Raw genomic sequence first — 23,298 nt, forward strand, 5'->3', positions numbered from 1 at the left:
GGGGTCAGAGAACGGGCTTAGGTCCCCAAGGGGCACAGGGCAGGGGACAAAGGCCAAACCCTCTCCACTCTATTGATGGGAAGGTGACTTTGGGGTCAGGGACAGAGCTCTGGGGTCTGGCCAGGAAGAACAGGCTAATGCGATAAGGGAAGGCCAGGAGGCCGAAGGATGCTCCCATCTGCACATGTAAGCCACACACCCAGTCCCCTGTTGTTTCCTGCTCCTGGGCACAGGGAAGGAGTGATAGGATTTGTGCTACCCACCCTGTTCACCAGATCCCAAGAGCACGTTCAGTTCATTATTTATTGATGTGTAATCATTCCTCCCCCTCCAAACTCACCCACCAGTCGGTAAATACTAGAGGAGCTGTACTGGAAAAGGAGGGCACCTGCAGGGCACCAGCGAGGTTTAGTTGTCCTGTTCACAAGGTAGGGGTGGGGAGAGGGGTTTTTTGTGCAGGGTCCAGCCCAAATGTTCCGGATTCAGATATGGGTTGTGAGAGGAAAGGGTTTTCCATAGTGTGGCAAATTTTCACCAACACTGGGTCCACAGATGTTGCTGTTTGCCAAGGGGATGCTAGGACCCGGCTAAGGCAGGGGTGGGGGCAGGATAGGTCGGGAGACGTCCCCAGGCTTCAAGTCCTTGGGTCAACTGAAAGGGAGATTAGTCATCAGTATTTTTGACTCGAGGGTCCTCAAACCCAGACCTTTCCAGATGTGGGAACGGCCTGGGACCCTGGTGAGGCCCGGATTTGCCGCGGCTGCGGGCTGCGTCGGCGCCGATAGATGGCTCGGCTGTAGGGCACGAGGCAGTCGGCCAGGCGGAGGCGCAGGCAGAGGCGGCGGTAGCTGGCCAGGGCAAGCACGAGCAGCGGCACAAGGAGCAGGAATCCAGTGACCAGCAGGGCCGTGAAGCCTGGGTCCCGCAGGTGCGCGGTACAAGGGGGTGCCTGGGAGCGCAGGAACTGTGGGAGAAGACGTGTCAGGCCCAAGCCGAACAGCCCCGGCGGGGAGAAAGTTGTAGCCCATAGTCCTCACCACCGCTATCACCACATACACCCACATTCACACGTACAACCCAGGGTGCACGCTCACCTGGGAGTGACAGAGGAAGCCGAAGCCTAGCATGGTGACAGCGGGTAGCAGGATGGTCCCCAGCACCAGCGCCAGCAAGAGAAGATTGAACGCAGCCACCAACAGATTCTGGGCGGTGACCAGCACAGCGCAGGCCCAACAGTCCAGGGGGTCTCGGGGCTCTGGGCCGCCGGGAAGCGGTCGCTGCACCCCGGGGATATCCGCCATGGCCTGCCTGGCTCCCGCCTGCTTCGGACGTGGCCCTTATAGCCGTTTTTCCTGCCCCTCCCCCGGCCCGGCCTCTCCCCACCCCCCTTATCCTGGAATGCGGCTCCTGGAGTAGGCACCCCCCCCTTCCCCCCCCCACCCCACCGCATACGCTGGAGAGGACCAGAACTCTGGACATTCCACAGGCGCCTCCAGGGAGGGGGTTCACTCTGGCCAGGGTCTGTGCAGTCTTTTGCCATCAATCACCAGCTTGTAGCCAGCCCCCCTTTCCAATACTCTCCCTGCTATTTACCAGCACATTATCAAGAGGATTTTTTAAATTTTATTTTTAATATTAATATTCTCACACAAAAATCACCGAAAATAGGGGTAGGATTGGGAAGACCCCTCTGCCTCAAGGGCAGAGAGACAGTGCAGTGCGAGGGGGCGGGACTGTAAACCCCCCAACCCTCCGCAGCCCCAGCGTGGAGGAAAAACCGACAAAATATAAAGCCCCAGAGAAACTCACCCTGGGGTGTCCCTGCCCCAGGGAGGCCCTGGCCCTGGGCTGTTTCACGATTTAAAAAAAGGGAGGGGCGAAGGAAAAGATCCTGTTTTTTAAATTGGCCGGGGCTGGGAAGGACGGGGTTCCTTCTCCTCATAGTTCTTTCTTTAAAACTTTAAATTTTTTTTATTTTATTTATTTTTTTACAAAATACCATTTCAGTTCCCACTTCTTCCCCTACAGTACAGGAGTCGCTCACCCTCAGGTGGGGTTGGGGTCGGGTTGGGTCGGGGGACTGGTCCGAGAAAGTGCAGGACATAGGGGAGGGGAGCGGGTTTGAGCACCATGAGAACCCGGCTGGAGCCACGGGCGGGCGGAGACCGGACGGCCCGGACACACACTGGCGCAGGGAGAGCCTGGCGGCGGGCGGTCCCTGGAGGGGCGAGCGGGATGGCTTGGGGGTGCGGGAGGTCGGGTTTTCCCAAAAATGAATAAATAGAGGTGAGTGGGACTGTTATAAATTAAAAACAAAACAAAAAGAAACAAAAAACAAAATACAAATCATAACCAAGTGAATAAACAAAGACATGTACAGGGGTCACAGCTAGCATTGGAAGTAAAAAAGGAGGTCCTGGGGGAGGGGTAAAGCCCATAGAAAGAATCTCATTAAAAACCTCGGCTGCCGTAACGTCTATGTACATACGCGAGCCGCGTGCATCTGCGCCGGGCGGCGGCTGGCAGGCGTGAGGGAACCCGTATGTGACCCCCGCCGCCGCCGCCGGAGCCTGGTCCTTGTGTCTGTTGCTAAAAAGGCCAAAGTCGGTGAGGGGGAGGCGCTGGTGGGCGAGGGGCTACCAGCCTCCTCCCCTCAGTCTCCCATTTTTTTCGTTTTTTCCTCATATTTGTTAAAAAAAAAAAATTTTTTCTTAATAAATTAAGTGAAGGGGAGCTGCCAATGGGTGGAAGGGCTGGGCCCGACCCCCTTCCCGGCCAGAGGCGGGACCTAGGTCCAGCCCAGGCGTGTGCTGGTGGCCCCGCAGCGCCCGGCTGGCGGGCAGGTGGGCGGGGCATCCGGCCTTATCGCGATGTGCTGGCTGCTGCCTGTGGGGAGAAAGCGGGCGGGGTCTCAGGGGCAGGCATAGGTTGGCCCACCACAGACCGTCCCCTGAGTCCCCTGAGCACCTCTACGGTCCCCGCTGGGTCCCCGCCCGCACACCCAAGCCTGGGCCTCACCAGCGTGAAGGCGTCGTAGGCCTGCGCCAGCTCCTCGGTGCGGTACTGCTCCAGCACCACCACGCCCTGGAGCCCCGCGCTGCGGCGCCGGGCACAGGCCTCGCAGTGCACCAGATATGTGTTTCGACTGCCGTTCTCACTCGTCACGAACAGTATATTGAACACCTCCACCTGGAACAGGGAGCAGGGGCAGTCATCAGGAGGTGGACCCCTAGGAGAGCCTTCCTCTGGGGAAGGAGGGGGAGAGCCCAACCCACTCACGTCGCACTCGTTGCAGTAGTAGGCGGGTTCGTCCTTGACCCGGCCCTGGTAGGCGATTTTCTTTCCCGCCCGCACCAGGCTCTCTCGTTGCACCTGGCAGTGCTTCATGGACTGCAGGAGGCAGAACCTGCATGTGGGGCGAGTCAGTAGTGAGGTAGGGCTGCAGGCGTGGTGGTGGTGTCGGAAGGTCAGGAGCCCACACCTACAGGACAGGGCTTTCCCATTTCATGCCCAGGTCACACCTGAGCATCTAAAACAGCTTACAGCTCTTTTATTTATTTATTTATTTATTTATTTATTTATTTAGTCTATTTGGACCACTGGAAAATAAAGCTCCTCAGAGCAGGGACTTTGTCAGGTACCCCATCATAGTAATACTGCAGGTGCATGGTAAAATGTGGAAAGGATGGAGAATAGGGTAGCATTCAACAGGCAGAACAAGAGTAGGACCAGGTAGGTGGAGAGAGACTCCCTCCCGAATAGAACCCTCACTTGATCATCTTGAACAAGTCGGGGTCACTGATTTTGACGGTGCGAGCCACGTTCCAGGACACATGAATCATGGGCACAATGGATTTGACATTCTTCACCTCGTTCCACTCATATCGTTCCAGGGCCAGCTGGTACTGATAGGCTGCGGGCCAGAGGACGTCACAGGATTCTCAAATAGCCCCCAGCCACTTGAACCCCAACCACTTCCCTCGCAGCTGGCTGCCCTCCTAGCCACCACCTCCACCCCAGCCCGCTACATGAGGCTCCACCCCCTCACCAGCTGAGTGGTTCTGTGCCCCACACTCTCACCGGTGAGAGGCCCCACATTCCAGGCGATATTGTTGCACCAGCCAGTGGCCTGCACCCAGTGCACGGTCCCTGCATTAATCCACACGAGGTCTCCAGGGCGCTGCACGAAGCGGTACACAGGGATATTGGAAGCATAGAGGTCATCCAGGATTGGCCACCAAGAACCTGTCAGGTAGTCCACGCCATGCCTGCGGAGTGGCCATAGGGTCAGATGGAAATCTGGGGGCCCAGGCACATGACATGAGGGGTGGATCTAGTGGGGGCTAGGGCAGAGCGCACCGGTCACAGAAGGCGCTGATGGTCTCCCAGTAGTGCTCGTGTACAGCGAACCACTCGCAGTCACCTGGCCCTATGTTGATGTTGACGGAGCAGAAGTTGTTGTTCTCTTGGTGACCTGCAGGGGGCGACAGAGATTGGAATGGCTGACAGCCTGCTCTCCACCAGCCAGCCCTTTGGCCCTCACTGGCTGACCAAGCAGCGGGATACCAGCCCCGCCCCCGCGCACTTCCCGCACCTGGAGTTCGGCTGCCAGGGACCTTCATATACAGCTGCACGGTATTCATGCCCAGAATGGTATGGCCCACGTGACTCAGCATGTTGCCAGTGGATGTTACCCGCATGAAAGCGGGCAGCTTTAACAGCTCCTGCAGTTGGGGCTTCCACCTGCGGAAGTAGGCAACAGATATGAGAGGCTACCCCTCTCTGCAGATCCATTAGCACTCCTACCCCTGCTTTACTAGCCTCAGGTCCACTGACCGCTTGGCATCAGACAGGTCGATGTTGGTGCCAAATTTGATAATATGATGGTTCTTCGGATCTGGTGTGCTGCTGTGGGGGAGAAGAGCACTGGTTGGTGGAGAAGCAGAGGGAAGGGAAGGAATCATAAAAGGAAGGGGCATATTGTACCATACCTAGGAGGGGTTCCTGTGGTGCTGTCTGGTTCCTCGGACTCTTCATCCTCACTCTCCTTTTCCTCCTGCTTGGCCACAGGGGTAGGCAGGCCTGGATCAGCCACTCTCCAGGAGCCCTCTGGCCACAGCCCCACTCCAAAACCCCTGATCTTGTACCCCTGCTGCCCCATGTTCGCCCCTCACCTGCAGGGACTCCTGGAAGGACGAGGCCTGGTACTGTGCATACTTGGCAATGGTGGTGTGGGAACGGGAGCTTTCACAGGGCCAGATCTGTCGCGTGCCCGTCAGATCCCAGTTCTCATCTGAGGGCTGCTGTACCTGGGTGCGTACCTCCACGGTGTGTTCACCACTTGCCTCCACCAGTGTCTTGGTGGAGAAGAGGCCCAAATCTGCAGGGGAGGGCCAAGCAGGGCGTTGGAGCAAAGACAGAAGGCAGGGAGCGAGGACCAAACTTACCCTGTCCTTTCTTACTCTTCAAGTTTCTGACAGGCTGGACATAGGCTTCACAGAGGTCAACCCAGGAGAAATAGTCAAGAACCGCAGACCAACACAAAGCTGGGATTATCAGCCATCACCAACCCTCTCTCCCACTGCTATTCTGAGCCTCGGCCCCTCCACTGAGTCCTCATATATGGCATGAGACCATATATGCACAGCGCCTGGCACATTGTAGGTGCTTAATGAATGGCATTTAAAGTTATTGGGTCCAATCAAAGATTTAGTCAAATGAAAGCCTAGAATGTGCTTTTAGTAACTCAGTAAGAGAAGGGAAAATATGTGAGAGTAGAGAAGACTATGGGTATACAGAAAACAAGACGGATTTCTATATTGCTATATGGTTCCCTCTAGTTTTCTATGTTTGAAATTTTGCATGATAAAGATTGAAAAAAAAAAAAGCCCCAAACTTTGGATCTTCAGGGGTTCTCTACATTCTGTAATCTTTTCTTCCTTAATAACTCACAAAACCAAAAGTAACTCTAACCAGGCCTTGATATATATATATATATATATCCCTTTCCCATCTGCCTACTGCTGGAAACAGATAGATGGAAGAAAAGCCTGAGGCCAGGTGACCAATCACTCAGAGCACGCTTCAAATATGGCCCACTGAGGAAAGCTCTCTATAGCCACTGGGTTTTCAAATGTAGGGGCTCTCAGAGGGACCCAAAGCTCCTAGATCCTTGCAACCCTCCTCGACCTTTCTGCCCCACACACTCACTGAGCCGCAGGGAACCTGCCAGTCCCCTGATCACGGTGATGGGATTTCGAGGGTCTGTACAGAACTGCAGCAGCACCGGTGAGAAGGCGTCCCGTTTGCTCTCCAGCTGAGGGACAACCAGGAAATAAGGCTGGATCAGAGCCCTGTCTCAGGCTCAGAGCACCCCCAACAACTCCCAGCACTTGTCTTAAAACTCTCTGGCAGGGGCACACATACATAGATGCTGGGTGTGGGTGGGTTGAGTTTTTCCCGCGGTAGCTTCTCCTCAGTGTTGATCTTCGGTTTCACAGACTGGGTGGGGGAAAGGTAGGACTCTCGAAACTTCCCTTTCACCTTGGCATTCCTGTGGGAAGACAATGAAATGGAAGAAATAGGGTGATAGGGGAAAGGAGCCGCCTAGCAGGCCAGGTCAGCAGCCTCGTGGGTGACAGTCCCTAACTCACTTGCTGGCACGCACGACATCAGCAGCACAGTGGCTAATAGTAAGGTCCGCCATGCGCAGCCTCCGTTCTTCCACTTCAGAGGCAATGAAGGTCTCCTTGTCACCACTCTCTACCTTGATAAGCCGGATCTTCAGCTCCTTGGGGGGCCCTTCACTAAGTGAGCGCAGCTTTAACATGTCAGCCCGGCTGACACCTGGTGGCCCTGGAGCTTCTTCCCGAGTCTTCTTCCCAGGAACAGGAGCTGAAGCCGATGTGGGCTGGGCAGAGGGTGCAGGAGCTGGTGGAGGAGCCGGAGCTATGGGTGGCTTGGCCTTGGAAGCCCCACCAAGATCAGGCCGGGCCTTCTCACGACCTTGGATCTCCTCACTCTGCAGGTCCAGGTTCCCTAGCACCCGGCGGCTCTTTTCTTTGGGGGTCTTGGCCTTTGCCCTGCCCTCACGGGGCCGCCAACCCACACTGTCCTTACAGGCTCGCCTGTGCCGCCGGTGCTCCTTCTGGTGCTCCTTCTGCCGCCTTTTGCTGCTACCTGGTCCTGCTGCTGCCACTGCTCCACCACTCTCCTCCTTGGCCTGGGCAGGAGGCAGCAGTCGCTCAGTCCCACTGTCCACTGGGTCTGTGGAGTCCACTGGGCCTCCTGGGTCTGTGGCACTCCGACCCACCCGCTCCACAAGGGTCTCACAAGCCCGACTGATCTCTTCTAGCACCTCAGACTCAGAGCGCACAGGGGGCAGAGGAAGGGGTGGGGGTGGCGGTTCGGGGGTCATGGGGCCCAGGGCTGGGTCTTCACCGGCCCTGCACTCCCGGGCCCAGGGCCCGCTTGAGGTAGAGAACTGAGATGACGAGGAAGCGGAAGGCTGTGGGGAGCCCTGGGCGCTAGAGGCCGCTGAGGTGGGCGGCGGGGCTGTAGCACCTGATGGGGGACTGGAGGAATACTGAGTGGTGGGCAAGGGTCCAGCCTGGGTAGAAACAGCTGCTCCAGTCCCCCGGTAACAGTACTTTTGTCCCTCCAGCACAGAGGCCAAGGATTTGAGCAGGCTGGCCGGGCTGGCTGGTGGGGGTAGTGGGGGTGGCGGCGGCTGTGGCTGGGGGGGTGGAGGGAACTTGGCTAGTGGTGGTGGTGGTGGTAGGGCTGGTGGTGGCTTCTTCTCCTCTTCTTGGGTGGCTGTGGTGGTGGCGGTGGTGGCAGCAGTGGTGGTTGGGGCTGTGTCAGTGGGGAATGGAGACTGCAGAGAAGCAAAGGACTCCTTCAGGGGGGGCGGGGGAGCTACGCCTGCTTCCTGTTGCTGCTGCTCCTCTTCCTTGCGAATGGATTCATCCAGCATCTTCATGATGTTAGCCAGCCCATCAGGTAGGATCTTAAATTCAGCTGGCTCCTCAAACTGGTCCTCCAGTGGGGTAGGGGGAAAATCAAACAGTCGTGCACTTCGGGCAGGCAGCTCCCCAACCCTTGGCGGCACGGACTGGGGGGCTTTATTCAGGGGGCCTGGGGATGGCCCTGGCCCCGCCTCGGGGGTCTTTGGGAAGGAGACCCTGGGCCGAGGGCTCTCCGGGTGCCTGAAGCTTCCTGAGGTATTTTGGTGGCAAGAGGAGGGAGGAGCTGGAGGCAGGGCAAGAGTAAGGGGTGCAAGAGGTGGGTCCTGGGGGCTCAGTGTTGGGCTAGGAGGTCGGGGGAGAGGGTCCATACTTCTGGCCAAATACGGAGGTGGGGGGAAAGACACAGGCCCCGTAGGGCTGCTGCTGTGGTTGCCATTGTTGTTGCTGCTGCTGGTGGTTGGGGGAGTGGGAGGGGTGTGCGAATCCTGAGTGCCCACAGAAAAACGGGAGGCAGGAGGCCCTAAGAAGCCCTCACGGTGGGGGAGGGGTGGTGGAGGAGGGCGGGGGCGTCCCTCAGCCCCAAAGAAGACCTCCTCTAAGATCTCTCCATCCTCACGAGCTGACCGGCAGGCTGGGCCCTTCAGCCAGGCAGAGGGGTGTGGGGGGCGTAAGAGGCGGGGACAGGGGGGTGGAGGAGGTGATGGGGGGCCAGGTGGCAGGGACAGGTGGGGAGTGGCAGCGGGAGCTGCCAGGAAAGGTTTCCGACTGCTATGTGCCGAGGGCCCCAGGCGGCCTTGGTGAGAGGAGACCTCCAGTGCAGACGTTTGGTAATGATCAGCGCTGGGCTGCAAGTAAAGGAGGGAGGTAATCAGAGGGCTGCTTGAGCCAACTCAGACAAGCTCCCACAGACTTCCCCACTCTACCCTTCACCTGCGGTCATCACTCACAATGCCTGGGCTCGGCTCCATGCCCCGGAGACCAGTGTTGCTGCTGCTGCTGCTGCTGCTGCTACTGCTGCTGGTGGTGGTACCGGGGAGGCCGGGGGGCCGGGAAGGGGCGTAAGGCACGCAGGCGGTGGTTGCTGCTGGTGAAACGCTGGAGTCCATCCGCGACCTCTGAACTCTGCTCTCTCTAAGGTCACTTCCGGGGGGACGGGTGGCAGGCGGGCAGCCATGGCTCTCTGCTCCTGGGGGGCGGGGGCCTGGGCCTGGGGCTGCAGCCGGGACCAGCCGATGGCCAGGAGGATGTGCAGTGTAGGCTGGAGCTGGGTATGGATATGGGTGAGATAGCGAGTGCCGCTGCTCCTACAGGAGACAAATGAGGACACTGAATGAAGAATGGAAAACATAAGCACTTGCAGGTAAAAGATGAGGGGCAATAGATAGGTGCTTACCTGGCGCTCTGGGGGTGCTGAACCCTTGCGTTCGGGGCCCCAGGTATCTCCATGCATGGTACTCCACAGCCCTGGTTTGTTCAGCTGAAATGGAGGACTGGTGGCTAGGCCAGGCAGGGGTGGTGGTGGTGGTGGTGGTGGCGGCGGCGGAGGCGGTGGCGGTGGTGGTAACGGTGGTGGAGGCAGAGGCAGCCCTGGGGGAAGGCCAGTCTAAAAGAAAAAAGGGTATAAAAATCCTATTCCTTGCCCTAGTCTTCCTGCTTGCTGCCTGCCTGCCCCCATACAACCATACCTGCTCAGAGTTGCAGCCTCTCCTGCGCTTGCCTCCAGGGCTGAGGCCCTCCTCCCCTGAGGGGCCTGAGAGTGCTGCAGGAGGCACAGGCTGCACCACTGGGGGTTCAGCGGCTCGCTTCACTGGGGGACCCCCTCGCTTGGACCCATAGTTCCGCTTGTGCTGAGGACAAAAAGAGAGAAGAGAGAATGGCACAGGTGCAGACCTGGCCTGGCCCTCCTCCCTAGGTCACCCACCCGCAGCCTCACCTCAAGGTGCAGCAAGTTCCATACTTGCTCCAGGGGTGGCAGGACCTTGGCTCGATGTTGGCAGGAACCAGCATGAAAGTTCCAGAGCTGGGCCTGGAGAGGTGGGGGAATGGTGCAAGGGACAGGACAGAAGCAGGCATTAGATGAGGGCACTGAGTCAGAAAGCACAATCCTAGCTTCTAATGTCCTGCCTTATCCCACCTGCTGTAGTCGGCCAATGCGGGGCCCCAGCTCAGCCAAACTTCCTCCATATCGAAGAGCGCTGTGGTAGCAGCGTATGGCCTCTTCACTGTCATGCTCTGACTCGTACAGCTGCCCAAGCTGCTCCCACAGGCCTGGTTGGGCTGGCTCCCGGAGCAATGCCTGCACACAGCCATGCAGGGATTCCAGCTTCCCATGGAGGGGTCTTGGGGTGGGTGTCCTGTAGAGCATAAGGAATTGGGGGTGGTCAGGCTTGGGGAAACTCTTTCAAAGACCCAGCTTTACCTCTCATCCCTACCACCTTTGAATCCTCACTCACCCTGGAACATAATACGGTTTGTTGGGGTGCCCAGAGCTACTGCCATGTGAAGGGGGTAGGGGAGCAGAGAGTGGGGGCTGCCCAATGCTAGAAGAACACCTGGAGAGAGAAGGTGTCTGTTAACGTACATCAAGATGGAACAGCTGTGTCCTTGTCTAGGAAGGAGGTGACTGGGGCAATAAGAGAAAGAAGCTGAGGATTACACTGAGGCCCACAGAATGGCACAAAACCCAAAGGATGACAGAAATTGAGGGGTACAAGAGATTGGAAGACGAGTTCCTGGAGACACAGAGATGACCCAAGTTCTCACCTGCCTCCAGGCAGCCATGCGCTACGAGGAGGGGGATGGGGCGGGCAGGAGCTCCAGGCCCCAGCACAGCTCAAGCCCCCAAGGGCAAAGGCTTCCCGTGCAGTGCGGGCCCCTGGAGGGTCCACTGCCCGATGCATCCAGCCTGAGTCAGGGAGAAGAGATTATGGTCTTACTGGGGGCATAGCCTGAGCTGCCTGTGTACACACAGACAACCCAGCCCAAGCCTTGCCCTTACCAGGTCAGCAGTGGCCCCAGGAGCCCTGGAGATAGGGCACGGCCCCTGCCCCAGCTCTCTGGGGCAATGGTCCCACTCCAGCCGCTCTGACAGGAGAGCCCACTGTCCCCAGATGGCCGCCCAGGGGCTTTCACAGCCAATTCTACAGAGAGGAGGAGGCAAAGAAGTGAGGTGAGCTAACCAGCACATAGTAGGGGCCCAAGGGCTAGTCTGGCCTGACTGCGGCACCCATAGGTCTGTTATCTGAGCAGGGCGTCTGGCCTTGGCTTTCCCTGAGAGAAGGCCCACCGGACCTAAGGAGCCCCTAAGAAGCCCAGGAGAGCGGCTAGGGGCTGAAACGAGTGGCACGGAGCCGGATGGCCAGTCCGGAGGCAGTAGCAGCTCACCCAGCCTCGGTGGGAGGGTCCTCTCACAGCGTCGGCGAGCTCCAGGGATCCGGCCAATCACAGGACTTCCTCTCTACCCAGAAAGCCAATCATCACCCGCGTCTCCGCCTCAGTAACAGCTTGCCTGGGACCAATAGAAGCGAGGTTAGCCAGGCTGCTGCCGGCCCAGGGAGGAGGGGCAGCGGAGCCGGTCAGACGGGCTTGGCCCCGGGTGACCCCGACATGACCCGGCGGCTCCTACCTAGGGTCTCCATCTCGGACCTGATACTCAGGCCGGCTGGGCAAGCGGGGCTGGTGACCCGTTTAGGTGAAGGCGACAAGTTGTACACCCGGGAGGGCCTGGGGAATGGCGCCCCCCGCAAGTTCCACGCACCCACAAAGCCGCCAGTCCTCCCCGCTAGTCTGCCGAAGAAGCCTCCTGCCAGACCGCCGTAAGACTGACGGACGGCAGACAGATGTACAACGCAGACAAAGGCGTCGCTTCCCATCCTCATTTCACCTAGCCCAGTGCCTGACCTCCCCACTCCGAGGGCGCCTTGGTACCGCTCAGGCTGGCCAGTCACGGCGACTTCTACGGCACCCAAACCCGCCCGCGCCGCAATTTGAGCCCTACGCCTGACACTGTCTCAAACCACGGTCAAGCCCCCAGCCTCACACCCAGTACCTTCAGCTCCTCCACTTCTGGTTCTCTAGGTCTTCAATAACAACCGACCCCCCAAACCAAAACCCCCTTTGAATACCCCAACTTCTGAGAAGTCGCGCACCACGGTCCGGAGTGGCCCCTCTCTTGTGGCTCTAGTATCCTCTATGCCCTTCCCTGCCGGGGCCACGCGGTTCCCCACGGCCCACGTGGCCCCCGCCCCCCCAAGGGAGGGGGGATTTCGGGGGTTGCCCGTGACGTGGCTACTTGCGCAGCGGAAGCGGCGTGTGTAAGTATACGGGGGGGGGTCCTTAGGGAGGGAGGAGGGCGGGGCCCGACAGGCGGTGACATCACCCTTGTCCCACTCTCACCGCCCACTCCCTTAAAGAAACCAGAGCCCGTTTCACTTCCTCCTTCACACCACTCCCTCCCCCCCCCCAACCCTTCCCGTCGGTGCTGGCTCGACCCACGACGGGCGCAGCGCTCCCTATCCTGGGCACCTTCCATTAGCCCCATTTCTTCCTTCTCGCCTCTCTGAGCCTAGGATCTGAGTCCCAGCGCCGCCTCCTCGCCTACCCAGCGTCCCCTCAGGTAGGGAGCCGGCTCCGCTCCCGGGATCGGTCCATTGAGTCTAGAGTACAAAGAGCTGCGAGAGGCGAGTGTAGAGTACAAAGCGGCGGGGGCGGGGCCAGCGCTCCAGCTGGAGCTCAAGCCGGGCAGGAAGCCGGGGGAGAACGCGCGACAAGGGGCTGGGGGCGGCTGGAAAGTTCACTTTCGCTGAGAAAAGTCTAGCTGTGGGGAAATTTCCACCCAGCCCACAAGGGTAAACGAGTTTCTGGTGAAAAGAATCCTCCCTCCGCAGGACAAGGTCGTCTGCTTGCATACAAGCGCTTGGACTCTACAGGTATCCGCGTGCCACTCCTCGCAGAGTCCTGGCAAGCGCCTGGGCTCTGCGGACCCTCTCCGCAGTTTACGCAGAGTTTCTGCCAGAACTCGCTCTTTTCACCACCCTCCAGTCCCGGGACCCATGGCTGAGACACGAGAAAACGAGGAACCAGGGATCCAGATATCAGAAGCATAGATCCCTGCTTGGGAAGTGGTGCCGAGGGCGCTGCCAGTTACCAGGAAATGCAGCTTCCCCTTCTGCGATGATGACACTTCCCCTCTACCACTTCCCCTTTCCCACGGGGAACTGACTCAGCTTTCCCTAAACCAGCGAGCCCCATCCCTCCAGACCCTTTCCACCTTTATCCACACCCCCACCCCGCGCCGCTACTCAAAATACAGCAGCCCTCACTTGAGGACAAAAACTTCCTGTATACTAAACACACACATTCTCTCGCCAACCACCGTGGATCCTTGTTCCCACCCGGGACCCGGACGTCTGACTCTCTATCCGCCTCCCGTACAAAGACCTCCCTCGGGGTCTGATTCAGGTCTGGGGTGGAGGAGCGTGAGTCACCCAGAAAACCATCCCCTATTCCCACTGACTCAGCCCCCGCCTCCCTGAACACACACAGACACATAGTCAGAGGCAGACACAACTCAGCCCACACACCGCTCACCACCAGTCCCGCGGAATTTCCCCTCTCGTCTTCCCTCACGACGGCCCCTCCCCGCGCCCGGCAGTCCCGACGCCGCGCTCACACCTGTTCCCCTGGCGCCGGCTGCTGGCTCGCGGTCCACTCTCACCTCCACTCTCGCTTCGGGACAGGAATAGCCCTCCCCGACTCCCGGTGTCCGTACTAACCAAGTGGAGGGGACAACCACGGACTGGCACAAAGACAGACACCCACAGACTCCTCAAAGACAGATGAGAGGTAGATGCATGAGGCCAACGCCAAGCTAGGATGACGGTATACTTCAGGGGCAGACATTCCAGTCTCCCCCGCCCAACAGACCTGCGAGTCAGCGGCTCAGAAAGGGTTAATTCTTCTCCAGCTGAAGCCACGCCCCCGTCATCCGGGCACTCCCGGTTAAACCCAGCTCCACCCCTTCCATCCGGGCTCCGGGCTCGGGGACTTTAACCGACCCCCTCCCCCTTCGGCCCCAAGAGAGACCTGCTCCATCAATCACACCCACTTAACTCTCTCCTGGCTTGAGGCCCGAAAAGCCTCTCCACGCACTGCTTCAGCCGTGCGGGACGCAGAGTAAGAGGCCAAACGGACGCACACGGACTCACATGCCGGCCAAACACAAGACCCCACAGATAGGGTTTTACCGAGCAGGCAGTCAGCAGGCACGCTGCACGCGCACCGAGGTGGGGCCGGTTCCGGAAGCCCCGCCGCACCCCGCTCCTACCAGGCCTCATTCTGCCCGGTGGAACCGAGGGGTTACAGGCTCACTTCTTACCTGGGGGAGGGGGATGCGGAGGGGAGGGCCGCCGGCTGGGTCTCCGCTGTGACTCAGCCACCCGGGCAGGCCGCCCGCTCGGGATTCCCTTCCCCAGCCTTCCCCCGCTGCTGGCCCCACCCCGCCCCCCACCGAGGAGTGACAGTGCCTGCCCCGGCCCGCTATGTGTCACTGCGAGCCTTGTGTCTGCCTCTGACTGGACCGCTGTGTTCACCAGTCTGCCTGACAAGGTTGGCTGTGTGTGGGTCCCGGTGTCTGTCTCCTTGTGCACCTGCATATCTGCTCATCTTGTCTCCTTCAGTGCCTGTGTCAGACGCGTTCCTGTCATTATGCCTGTCTACATGACTCTGAGCTGCTGTCTCTGTCTGTGTGTCTGCTCCTGTCTCGGTCTTTTGTCTGGGTCTGCCTCTGCATCACTTGCGTGGTCACGTGTGTCTCTGCACATGCCCTTCTGTGTTTGCCTTCATGTTCCTGAACAGAGTCAGAGAAACACTGGAGCAGACTGACCCTGCAGATTCTTCCCCTCATTCCCCTAAATCCTGAGTCTTGCTGGATTGTGATTGATAATTGTCTGCCTTCAATCAAGTTCTGTCCTATTCCTCAACATCCTTGCTTATTCTCCAGCTCCCTGGGGCTCCCATTATGGTGATAATTTAGCATTTACTGAATACTTACTACATGCCAGGTATTGTGTTAATCACTTTCTGTACATTTTTTAAACTCCTCCCCAAAACCTGTCGTAGGAGGTTTTATTATCCCATTTTCCAGATAAGGACTGAGACTCAGGGATGTTAGGTAACTTGGTCAAGGAAATTTTACAAGAGAGTGGAAGAGCTGGGCTTCTTTCCAGAGATTCATCCTTACCACTCTCCTACAATGCCTCTGTTCTATTTTCCTTCTGTTGGTTTTATCCTCACAGGCCACATCCTGGGTCAGCCCACCCCTCAGCTCTACCCAAGGTTACCATCCCAAATGTCTCGTGTCCTCTAGAGAAGGTGTGGGTGGGAGGCTGTGTAGCATATCTCAGAAGCCATGGGTTTCTTGGCAATGAAGCTCATTCACTTAACACATTAATTCAACACAATTCCACTGAGGCACCCCAATGTGCAGACCATCTTGCCAAACAGAGAAACATAGAAAAGAGTCCCACTTAAAAACTTAGTAATGGAGAAGAGTGAAGCACACTCAGAAAACTTAAGTCCCTTGCTTGGGTACCATCTTTTCTCCTATGGAAGAATGGGGGATGGAGAAGGGCCTCAGGCTGAGAACTCGCAGAAAGAGAGAGGTCAGAGGCAGAGAAGTATGACTTAAGAGTGGTGGAGGGGGGGCGGGGGAGGCAAATACTACAGTGCAGTGGTGAGAGAAGAGAACACAAAAGGATCTATACGGAAAGGTGAGATGCCAACAGCAGGTTGTCATGTATAGAAAGTGATTAACACAGTACCTGGCATGCAATGGTCTCCAGTAACTCCAAATCCATTTCCAATCACCCTCCATAAGCTAGGCTGTTCAACAACTCACAGAGGCAAAGCCCTCTCCCTCCCAAGAAAAATCCCTCCAGTGTACTTTCCAGCTTGTAAGCCCTTGCTTAATTCAATTCAATTAGCAACTAAGTTGTAGCACTTGGGGGAAAAGACTTTTTGCTGGTGGTGGAGAGACTGGCAAAGTATTGGGCTGAACCATTCATAGGCAACAGAAAGAAGCTCCATAAATCAGGAAGGCTGAACCAATCAAGCACCACAAGGTGGGGGGATGCTCAGAGTTGGACTGGACCACTCTTCTTCAAGCATGTGGTGCAGAATTGGAATTTGATGAGGTGGGATGGGGTGCAGTGCTCAGATGTAGGACTTACCAAATGGAGTTTGGTGTGCCCTGTGTCATTGGGACCAGTGCCCCAGCAGTGGGGTGCAGCACACCACAGTGGGTGGGGTGGGTGGAACTACGGGGCTGGCATGGTGCCTGGGGGAACCTAAAAGAAAAAAGCCAGTTAGAGGTGGGGTCCTCCAGGCTGGAGAATTTTCCTGTGCTCCCTGTCATCCCCTATTGAAGAGAAACCTGGCTCTGGTGGTCAAATGGGATGGGAGAATGTTTCCATGGCATCCTGAAAAAGTCATCCCCAAAGTGGTCCTCCAGCCTTCCCCTTGAGAAAGCATCCTGGACCAGGATGTAAGGGGAGCATGCTATGGCATCTGCTTAAGTCCGCAGTGGACAACAGACCTATGATCCTTCTGACTGGAACCTCCTGCTCAGAGTCCCTGGCCCCAGAGAAGGCCCAGCTACCCCTGACATCTGCACACAAGTCAGCCTCAATCCTGGTTCTATGCATGCAGATCCTCTTCTTTCAGCTCTGCCTTCTCCCTAACCTTATCAAGATACCAGTCAACCCCACCCTCTGGACTCTGCCCCTTCCTCTTCCCCCAGGCGGGTGTAGGCAGGTCTCCCTGAGCAGCACAGGTGGCCAGACTAGATGAACAGGCCCAGCAGGGAGAAGCCTTCCTTCTCAGCAAGGACTGTGACTCTGGTCTGGGTCTAGAAGTGGCCTCTGCTGCAAGCCTCCCTTCCATCCCACCCCTCAAGGCCATATCCTGTTTCCCCATCACCTCCTTCCTCTGGGTGGCCCAACAAGGTGAGAGAGGCCCACTGTCTCCTCTGCTAACTCTGAGAGACAAGAAACTAGGTCTTTTAGCATAAGTCTGGGGCCAAGAATCAGGTGTCCATCAAGGGATCAGATCTAAGTCTGCCCTCAACTCAAACTCATTCCACAAGGATCTATGTTTTCTGCTCCTTCAGCCACAGTTCTCTGTCCTTAAGGACCCAGACACTTGGGCTCCCCTAGATACTTGGGCTATCAGTCTAGTCTATCCATCCATCCTCTGGCCTTCCAGTCTCCATTCTTCCCCCTGCCCCAGAGATTCGGGCTTCCTGCCCCCAGCCTCCATGATGCAATGTGCTGCAAGCTGCCTCTGCTGCTGATGACACTGCCCCCAGGGAGGTGCTATTTCTGACCCATGCAAAGCCCCTCACTGGACCAGGGTAGTGGTCAGCCACTGGCTAGGGAGGCCAGGCTGACAAGGTGCTTCTGCTAGAGAAGGAACCTTGAGGCTGAAACCCTTCTAGACAGGAACACTAAGAATGTGAGACCAAGGAGTATGTATATGTGCATAGTCTGTAGCATTTTTGTATGTGGGTAAGTTAAAAGGGGAAGGGGATGCTGGGGAGGGTCTAGCGTAGAAAGAGCGGAATGCCAGGCCTTAGGACAAACCAAAAGGAGGATGAGGGGCAGCCAAGGGGGTCAGAGGGTGTGTATGGGGTGTCTGGACACCAGAGTGGGGGAGGGGCCAACAGTCATTTAAAGGGCCAGCCCCAGAGCTTTAATCCTTCACCAGCCCTGGCCCCAAGCCTGAGGCTGTAATTCACCTGTCCAACAGCTGGGGTGGGTGTGTTGGGGGGGGGGGTAATGTGGACTGGGAGAGGGAGCAGGGGGAGGGGCTGGGACTTTCTTGTGCATAGAGCCAAACAACAAAAGGGGAAGCTGAAGGACCAGCTCCAATGTGCCCAGGCCAGGCTGCTGACCTGCAGAAATGTCAGTGGCCCCCTACCTGGTGACAGGCTCTATAGTTGGATTTTTGGCCGAGCAGTCCATGAACCTAAAGGTGGAGCCCTGGAGAAAGCCCAGGCTGAATGCCCCCTGGGCAAGCTGTCACCCCTCCTTGCACATTCCCAGACGTAGCACAGTCCCAGACCTGGCAGGCCCCACAACAGACTCAGCCTCAAATGCCCTACATGTCAGCCAAGCCTTCCCAGACATAGCCTGCCGGCTCCCCCTCCCGCCGACATAGGGTGGCAGCGGCCACACCAAAACTGTCCCTTTAAATCATTACCACCCCTGATTGTGTGGACTAACCGAGGGCCCTGCCCCCCAGGCAGGCGGCTTGCCACCTCCCCCCCAAGAGTCCCCAGAAATGAGAGGGCCATTTAAAGGGACAACAGAGAGGCAGCCGGGTCGCTAACGGCCCCCACCCCCATCCCGCTCACCCGCTCACAGTCCCTTTTCCCAGCGACACATAGCCCCTTGCCCCATCCAGAGGGCCCCCCAAATTCCGGTTTTTTTCTCCTACCCCTAGAGACTGCTACAAGCAGAAAGGGGGCCAGAGTTGGGGGGCGGGGAACCGGGGGAGCAAGAAAAGGACAGGGACTCCCTCCTTCCTCAGAGCCCTAAGGGACGGGTCGGAAGAAAAGCAAAGCCGGGAGAAGCAGCGAGAAAGAGCCCCGAAAGGTGCCGCGGGCAGACCTGGGGCGCACAGGCTGCTGGGCGAGGGGAAGGGAGTCAGGCTGCACGAGACCGCAGCTCGGCCAGCGGGAGACAAGCCCAAGTCGGGGAGATGGAACAAGGAGGGCCAGGGAAAAGGGGCAAGGCCGGGGTGGAAACGAGGAGACGGAACCGGGGAATGGGGTCATCCGGGAGGGCGTGGAGGAAAATCCGAGAGGAGAGGGCGAGCCAGGCCGGGGTTACCTGCTGGGTGTCTGTCCCCCGGCGGTGCCCCCGGAGTCCGGGTAGGGAGGGGGGAGCAACGGGGGGGAGTGGGGGCTGGGGGGGGCGGGGGAGACGGTCCCTCCTCTGCCTCCTGGGCCTGCCCCGGCGCTTGCAGCCTCTGCCTCCCTCCCTCCTCCTCCCCGTCCCTGAGTCCCGGAGTCAAACAAAGAACTGTAGCAGGCTCTCCCCAACCCCCTCCCTCCTCCTCCTCCTCCTCCTCCTCCTCCTCCTCCTCCTCCTCCTCCTCCTCCTCCACCTCCTCCTCCCCTCCCTCCCTCCCCACCAGCAGGCTCCCTCCTCCTCCCTTCCGGTCTCTTCCTTTAACTACCCGCCCCCCCCAGCCCCCAGTACTAGTCTTTCTCCAGCCACCCACCCCAACCTTTACACACCCCTCAGCCTAGCCCAGTCCCCGCAAAGGAAACTGTGGAGTCCCTTTGCAAAATTGAAAGGCTCCAGAGAACAACATGGGAGGGGACTGGGGTCTTGCTCAAAAGTCAAGAATCACAATACAATTATTTTATTTTCACAGCCAGAGGAACAGTCTTAGCTGCTTCTTCTCCAAGAAGGGGGAGATAATAATCCTAAAGAAAGCAATACAAATCTCACTAAAGCCTTCATCAAATAAAGTGAACAAAGCAGTAGAAGCTAATCCCTAGCCCCCTACCCCCATCAACAAATTAACACAAACTCTCCACTCCTCCCTAAGGAACTCCTAAGGTCCTGGCCTACCAACTTTAATAATAAAAATGATAACTAACAACATTTAGCAACAATAAGTATTTCATAACAAGCTTTTAATTCAGTGTTCATCCTGTGCCAGGCACTGTGCTAAGTGCTGTGCATAAATTCTCATTTTTATTCTTCCAGCTGCCTAGAAGGTAGGTACAGTATTGATATTTAAATTTTCCAGATTAAGAATATCAGGCTCAGAAGTTGAGACCTTCCCAAGTTCCTATAGTCACTAAGTAACAGAGCTGGGAATGGAATGAAGTCTTATCCAACAGCCCAAGCTCTAAGGCACATAAAAACAGAAAACAGTTTTTCCCAACACCATAACCAACCCCAGGACTTAAAAGAGAAGGACAGCCATAGCTATCAACTGAGTCCTCCTCCCTCAAGAGATTCACCCACCTACACAGGATACACACACTGAGTTTTCAGGCTCACACTGTTTCTTGACCCTTCTCACTGTTGGAGTGGGAGGTGGGGGTGCCACTAACGTCAGAGATGAGCTGGTGTCCAGTGACTTCCCCATACCACACACAGCTCTTCTCCTGGGGGTAGCTATCTTGCCATCACTCTCACTTCAACACAAAGTGAACACAGGGCTATAGGATACTTGGCAGTGCAGCAGGTGGGAAAGTAAAGAGACACCTGGGAGGCTTTTTCAAAGGGGAGGAGGTTTGCAGGGATAGCTCTTCTGTGCCAATCTAGAGAAAAGCGACCCAGAGTTCTCTGAGCCCAGCAAAAGTGTAGTCTTTCCGTCACAACACACCCGTGCCCCCTCCCCCTCGCAAAACTCCAGGCCAGGGTTTCCCACCTGCAGGATGCTAGGGCCAGGGTAAGGGAGAGGGAGAAAAGACGGCACAGTGGTGGAACTGTGGAGCTGGACTCGGGGCAGAGGGGGTGGGGGTGGGGGTGGGGGTGGGGGCTGGAATGGAAAGGGGAGGAGGCCTCATTGCCTGGCAACCAGTCCAGGGCACGTGCACTGGTGACTTCATCCCAGGCCACCTGTATCTAACACATACCTTTGACCCCTAGGGGAGTAGAGGAGCCGCTAGCTAAGCTTCCTGGGAAATAGCCTTAGGAATTCTGGAAACCCAAAAAGGAGGAAGGAAGGTGGGACCAGGACCATGGCATCTAGCTTCTGCCTTTATCTCTTTTGCCCCCAATAAGGCTCCAACCCCAGGGACTCGGGCCTCTTGGCTCCACCTCTCCGCCTCCAGCCCTGACCTCCCAACCCACATTTCTGACGGAGTCCCGACACGCCTCTGCGAGATACTGTGCCTTCTCTTTGCTGGGCGAGATCTCGGGTGGGAGGAGGCAGGTATGAGGCCGGAGCACTGGGTCCCGCGGGATTTCGTCTCCCATCTATGGGATCCCGCGTGCCCCTGCCTACCGCCAGCCGGAATCCGTCTGGGTCCCCAACTCTCCTGCCCCTCCCCACGCTGTTCCAGGGCGGAGTCTGTGGAGTTGAAACCAGGACACGGCTAGAGGAAGAGTTATATAACCGGGAGAAGCCAGGAAGGACAAGTGGAGACGGGCACAGAGAGCTTGAAAGAAGCGGAGGGAGGTGCAATGAGCACCAGGGCGAGTAGGGAAGAAACATTAGGGATGGGAAGGATTTGGGTGCACTTCAAAGAATTCACGCGAAGAAAGGGCGTGATAGCACGGGAAGTGTCACCATGGCTGTCCAGAGCTTCCCCGCAGCGCCCTCCCCCGCCACCAACAGCAGCTGGGCCCGAGCGAGTGAAGCCTTGGGAACGGGCGCTGGTACCCGTTCCGTTCCTCTTGGGGAGACAACCTTAGCCAGAGCCCGGGAAGGCAGCGGCCGAGAATATGCGGCCGGAAACCACAGCTCCGCCCAGCCCACCTGGGAGAGCGGGGCGCCAGCTGCAGAGGTGGGAGGATGATGGGAAACAGGTAGCCGGCTCATTTCACCAAAGGTTGGGCATTAATGGTTCGAGAACTTGCAAAAGGGCTGGCAGATCCAGACGTTTGGGTCCCAAGAGGCTGAGAAGCAGCACAGCCTAGGACTAGTTTGCAAACACAGACTCAAGAGGGGGCGGGGGCGAGCGCCAACTCGCGGCGCAGGCGTAGCGGTGCGGGATTCGGGAGCCTACAGCAGAGGGAGGGGCGGTGGGCGCGAGCGTGTGGGAGTGCACGTGCGGGTCCCCAGCAGCTACTACCCCTTCCTTTCCTCCACCTCTGGCCCTCCCCTCTCCCTCTTCCTGTAGCTCTGTAATGCCTCCTCCACATTGGCTGCCAGGGCCTTGATGTCAGCGACGTCAGATGGAGCGGATTGGGCGGATGCGAGTTCGAGAATCCGACTCGCGAGTCTAGCTATCCAGTTACTCTAGCAACAGGGCAAGCAACCCCTGGGGGGAAGAGGAGCGAAGCTCAGCGCCGTGCCAGGGTCTTGCCTCCCTCCAAACCACCGCTGAGTCCGTTTCGGTGGCAGCTCGCTGCCTCCTTCCTCCCAGGTTCTCCCTGTCCCGAGAATCAGGTATCTTGCCCTTGACGTTCCCCAGTCTTCCAGCTCCCACACTCGCCAACTCCCACCCCAAGTCACAGCCACAAGCCACATTAAACTGGAAGCGAATCTGAGTTGCTTAGTAACCAACCCGCAGGTCCCTTCCCCTCTATTTACCCCAGCCTGCGAAGGCGGAGACTGAGTCCCCAGTCCCCTCCCCATCCTACTCCCTTTGCCCTCCCGCCCACAATTTCCTGTAAGGCGCCGAGATGACAGGAAGCCGAAAGAGCACCTCAGCCCACCTTTCCCTCCCGCCTGGGCGGGGGGCTTCGGCTGCTTTCACGGCCCTATTTCCCACCTCACTTGCCTCAGCTCAGGCTGCGCGTCTCGCCCACGCCATCTCGTGGCTACGTCCGGAAGGTTCAGCACCAACAAGGGCCCCCAGCCGGGCGAGGATTAGGAAAGGGAGAGGGCAGGCAGGATCAGGGATGAAGAGACAAGCGGGGTGAGACCGAGTGAACTGAGATGAGGTGAATGGAAGTGGATGGGGCGGAGGCCACTGCATGGGGGCTATCGGGACTCCTGGTGTGAGGGTCAGGGCTGACGCTATACCCCTCACCCGTGGGAAGTACTGGAGGGAAACTCGAAGTGGTCCTGGGACTTGAGACATATCCTAGCATGACCACGTACGGGTCATCCGCACAGTTCTATGCAAACTCTGACCTGTTAATCCTACCCTTTAGTTAGGGACCGCCGCGCCCCGCCCTTCCCTGGTATTGAGAAGGGGAATCCCAGCCCACGGGGGACTGGGAGTTCTTTCAGGGCCCTCTTGACATCTGGAACCCAAGCCATCCGCCTCCCAGCTCTTCCCTCTCCCTCATCCTGCTCTCTTCTAGGGGATTCGGTCTCCTGCGTCTATCTTCTTCCCAGTGCCTTTGCGGAGACCCAAACGTCCATCCCCAGCTCTACTGCGATTCAGGCGTCCCGCCCCCCAGAGTGGAGATGGTTTCCCTCTTTCCAGACGCCCTCGCGGCTCCCCGTTACCTGATTCTAGGGCGTCTCAGGTATTCAGGTTCCCCAAGTTCTCTCAGGGGGTCGAGCGGCCCCCCCTTCTCCCAGGCTGGGGCTGGGGGGGCCGCTCCGCCCCGTGGCGCAGTCGGATTTTCCAACACAAACACCGCCCCCCAGTCCCGCCCCCTTCTCGTGGTCCCGCCCCTCCTCGCGCCAA

At 57.8% G+C, this 23,298-nt stretch overlaps 2 protein-coding genes and 1 long non-coding RNA gene across 17 annotated transcripts; 1 reads left to right on the forward strand and 2 right to left on the reverse strand.

Annotated features, from left to right (window-relative positions):
- Positions 1 to 289: 289 nt before the first annotated feature.
- On the reverse strand, positions 290 to 1,356 carry TMEM88 (transmembrane protein 88). The gene is made up of 2 exons (XM_016154762.2): positions 1,095 to 1,356; positions 290 to 964 (listed from the first exon to the last, which is right to left on the reverse strand). The coding sequence occupies exons 1-2, from the start codon at positions 1,299 to 1,301 to the stop codon at positions 695 to 697; spliced, it is 477 nt and encodes a 158-aa protein (XP_016010248.1). The 5' UTR covers positions 1,302 to 1,356; the 3' UTR covers positions 290 to 694.
- A 244-nt stretch (positions 1,357 to 1,600) lies between these two features.
- Positions 1,601 to 23,240, reverse strand: KDM6B (lysine demethylase 6B). 15 transcript variants are annotated; one of them, XM_036223276.1, is made up of 24 exons: positions 23,115 to 23,240; positions 16,196 to 16,312; positions 11,352 to 11,475; positions 10,966 to 11,107; positions 10,731 to 10,872; positions 10,421 to 10,519; positions 10,102 to 10,321; positions 9,901 to 9,993; positions 9,653 to 9,814; positions 9,361 to 9,570; positions 8,915 to 9,271; positions 6,654 to 8,812; positions 6,427 to 6,553; positions 6,211 to 6,316; positions 5,175 to 5,380; positions 4,992 to 5,059; positions 4,837 to 4,908; positions 4,595 to 4,743; positions 4,360 to 4,474; positions 4,081 to 4,268; positions 3,772 to 3,913; positions 3,280 to 3,406; positions 3,019 to 3,189; positions 1,601 to 2,886 (listed from the first exon to the last, which is right to left on the reverse strand). In XM_036223276.1, the coding sequence occupies exons 5-24, from the start codon at positions 10,865 to 10,867 to the stop codon at positions 2,863 to 2,865; spliced, it is 4,932 nt and encodes a 1,643-aa protein (XP_036079169.1). In that variant the 5' UTR covers positions 10,868 to 10,872; positions 10,966 to 11,107; positions 11,352 to 11,475; positions 16,196 to 16,312; positions 23,115 to 23,240; the 3' UTR covers positions 1,601 to 2,862. The 15 variants fall into 15 exon arrangements, with proteins under 15 accessions (XP_036079169.1, XP_036079168.1, XP_036079166.1 ...); XM_036223275.1 differs by having other exon boundaries at positions 1,601 to 3,189; positions 4,837 to 4,905; positions 4,992 to 5,056; XM_036223273.1 differs by having other exon boundaries at positions 1,601 to 3,189; positions 4,992 to 5,056.
- LOC107515684 lies at positions 12,318 to 13,937 on the forward strand. Its single transcript, XR_001598058.2, has 2 exons — positions 12,318 to 12,582; positions 12,854 to 13,937. It is a non-coding gene; the product is annotated as an uncharacterized LOC107515684 (long non-coding RNA).
- Positions 23,241 to 23,298: the final 58 nt, after the last annotated feature.

Source organism: Rousettus aegyptiacus, unplaced genomic scaffold (genome assembly GCF_014176215.1).
Source record: "Rousettus aegyptiacus isolate mRouAeg1 unplaced genomic scaffold, mRouAeg1.p scaffold_m13_p_6, whole genome shotgun sequence".
NCBI lineage: Eukaryota > Metazoa > Chordata > Mammalia > Chiroptera > Pteropodidae > Rousettus > Rousettus aegyptiacus.

Bases quoted from the DNA above. Each gene is read 5' to 3' on its own strand.
- TMEM88 (XM_016154762.2), bottom strand. From the start codon at position 1,301: ATGGCGGATATCCCCGGGGTGCAGCGACCGCTTCCCGGCGGCCCAGAG. The intron at 965-1,094 runs GTGAGCGTGCAC...CTTCTCCCACAG, and splicing joins GCTTCCTCTGTCACTCCCAG to TTCCTGCGCTCCCAGGCACC.
- KDM6B (XM_036223261.1), bottom strand. From the start codon at position 10,867: ATGCATCGGGCAGTGGACCCTCCAGGGGCCCGCACTGCACGGGAAGCC. The intron at 10,520-10,730 runs GTGAGAACTTGG...TTCTCTCTCCAG, and splicing joins GCATGGCTGCCTGGAGGCAG to GTGTTCTTCTAGCATTGGGC. The intron at 9,815-9,900 runs GTGAGGCTGCGG...TTTTGTCCTCAG, and splicing joins GGAACTTGCTGCACCTTGAG to CACAAGCGGAACTATGGGTC.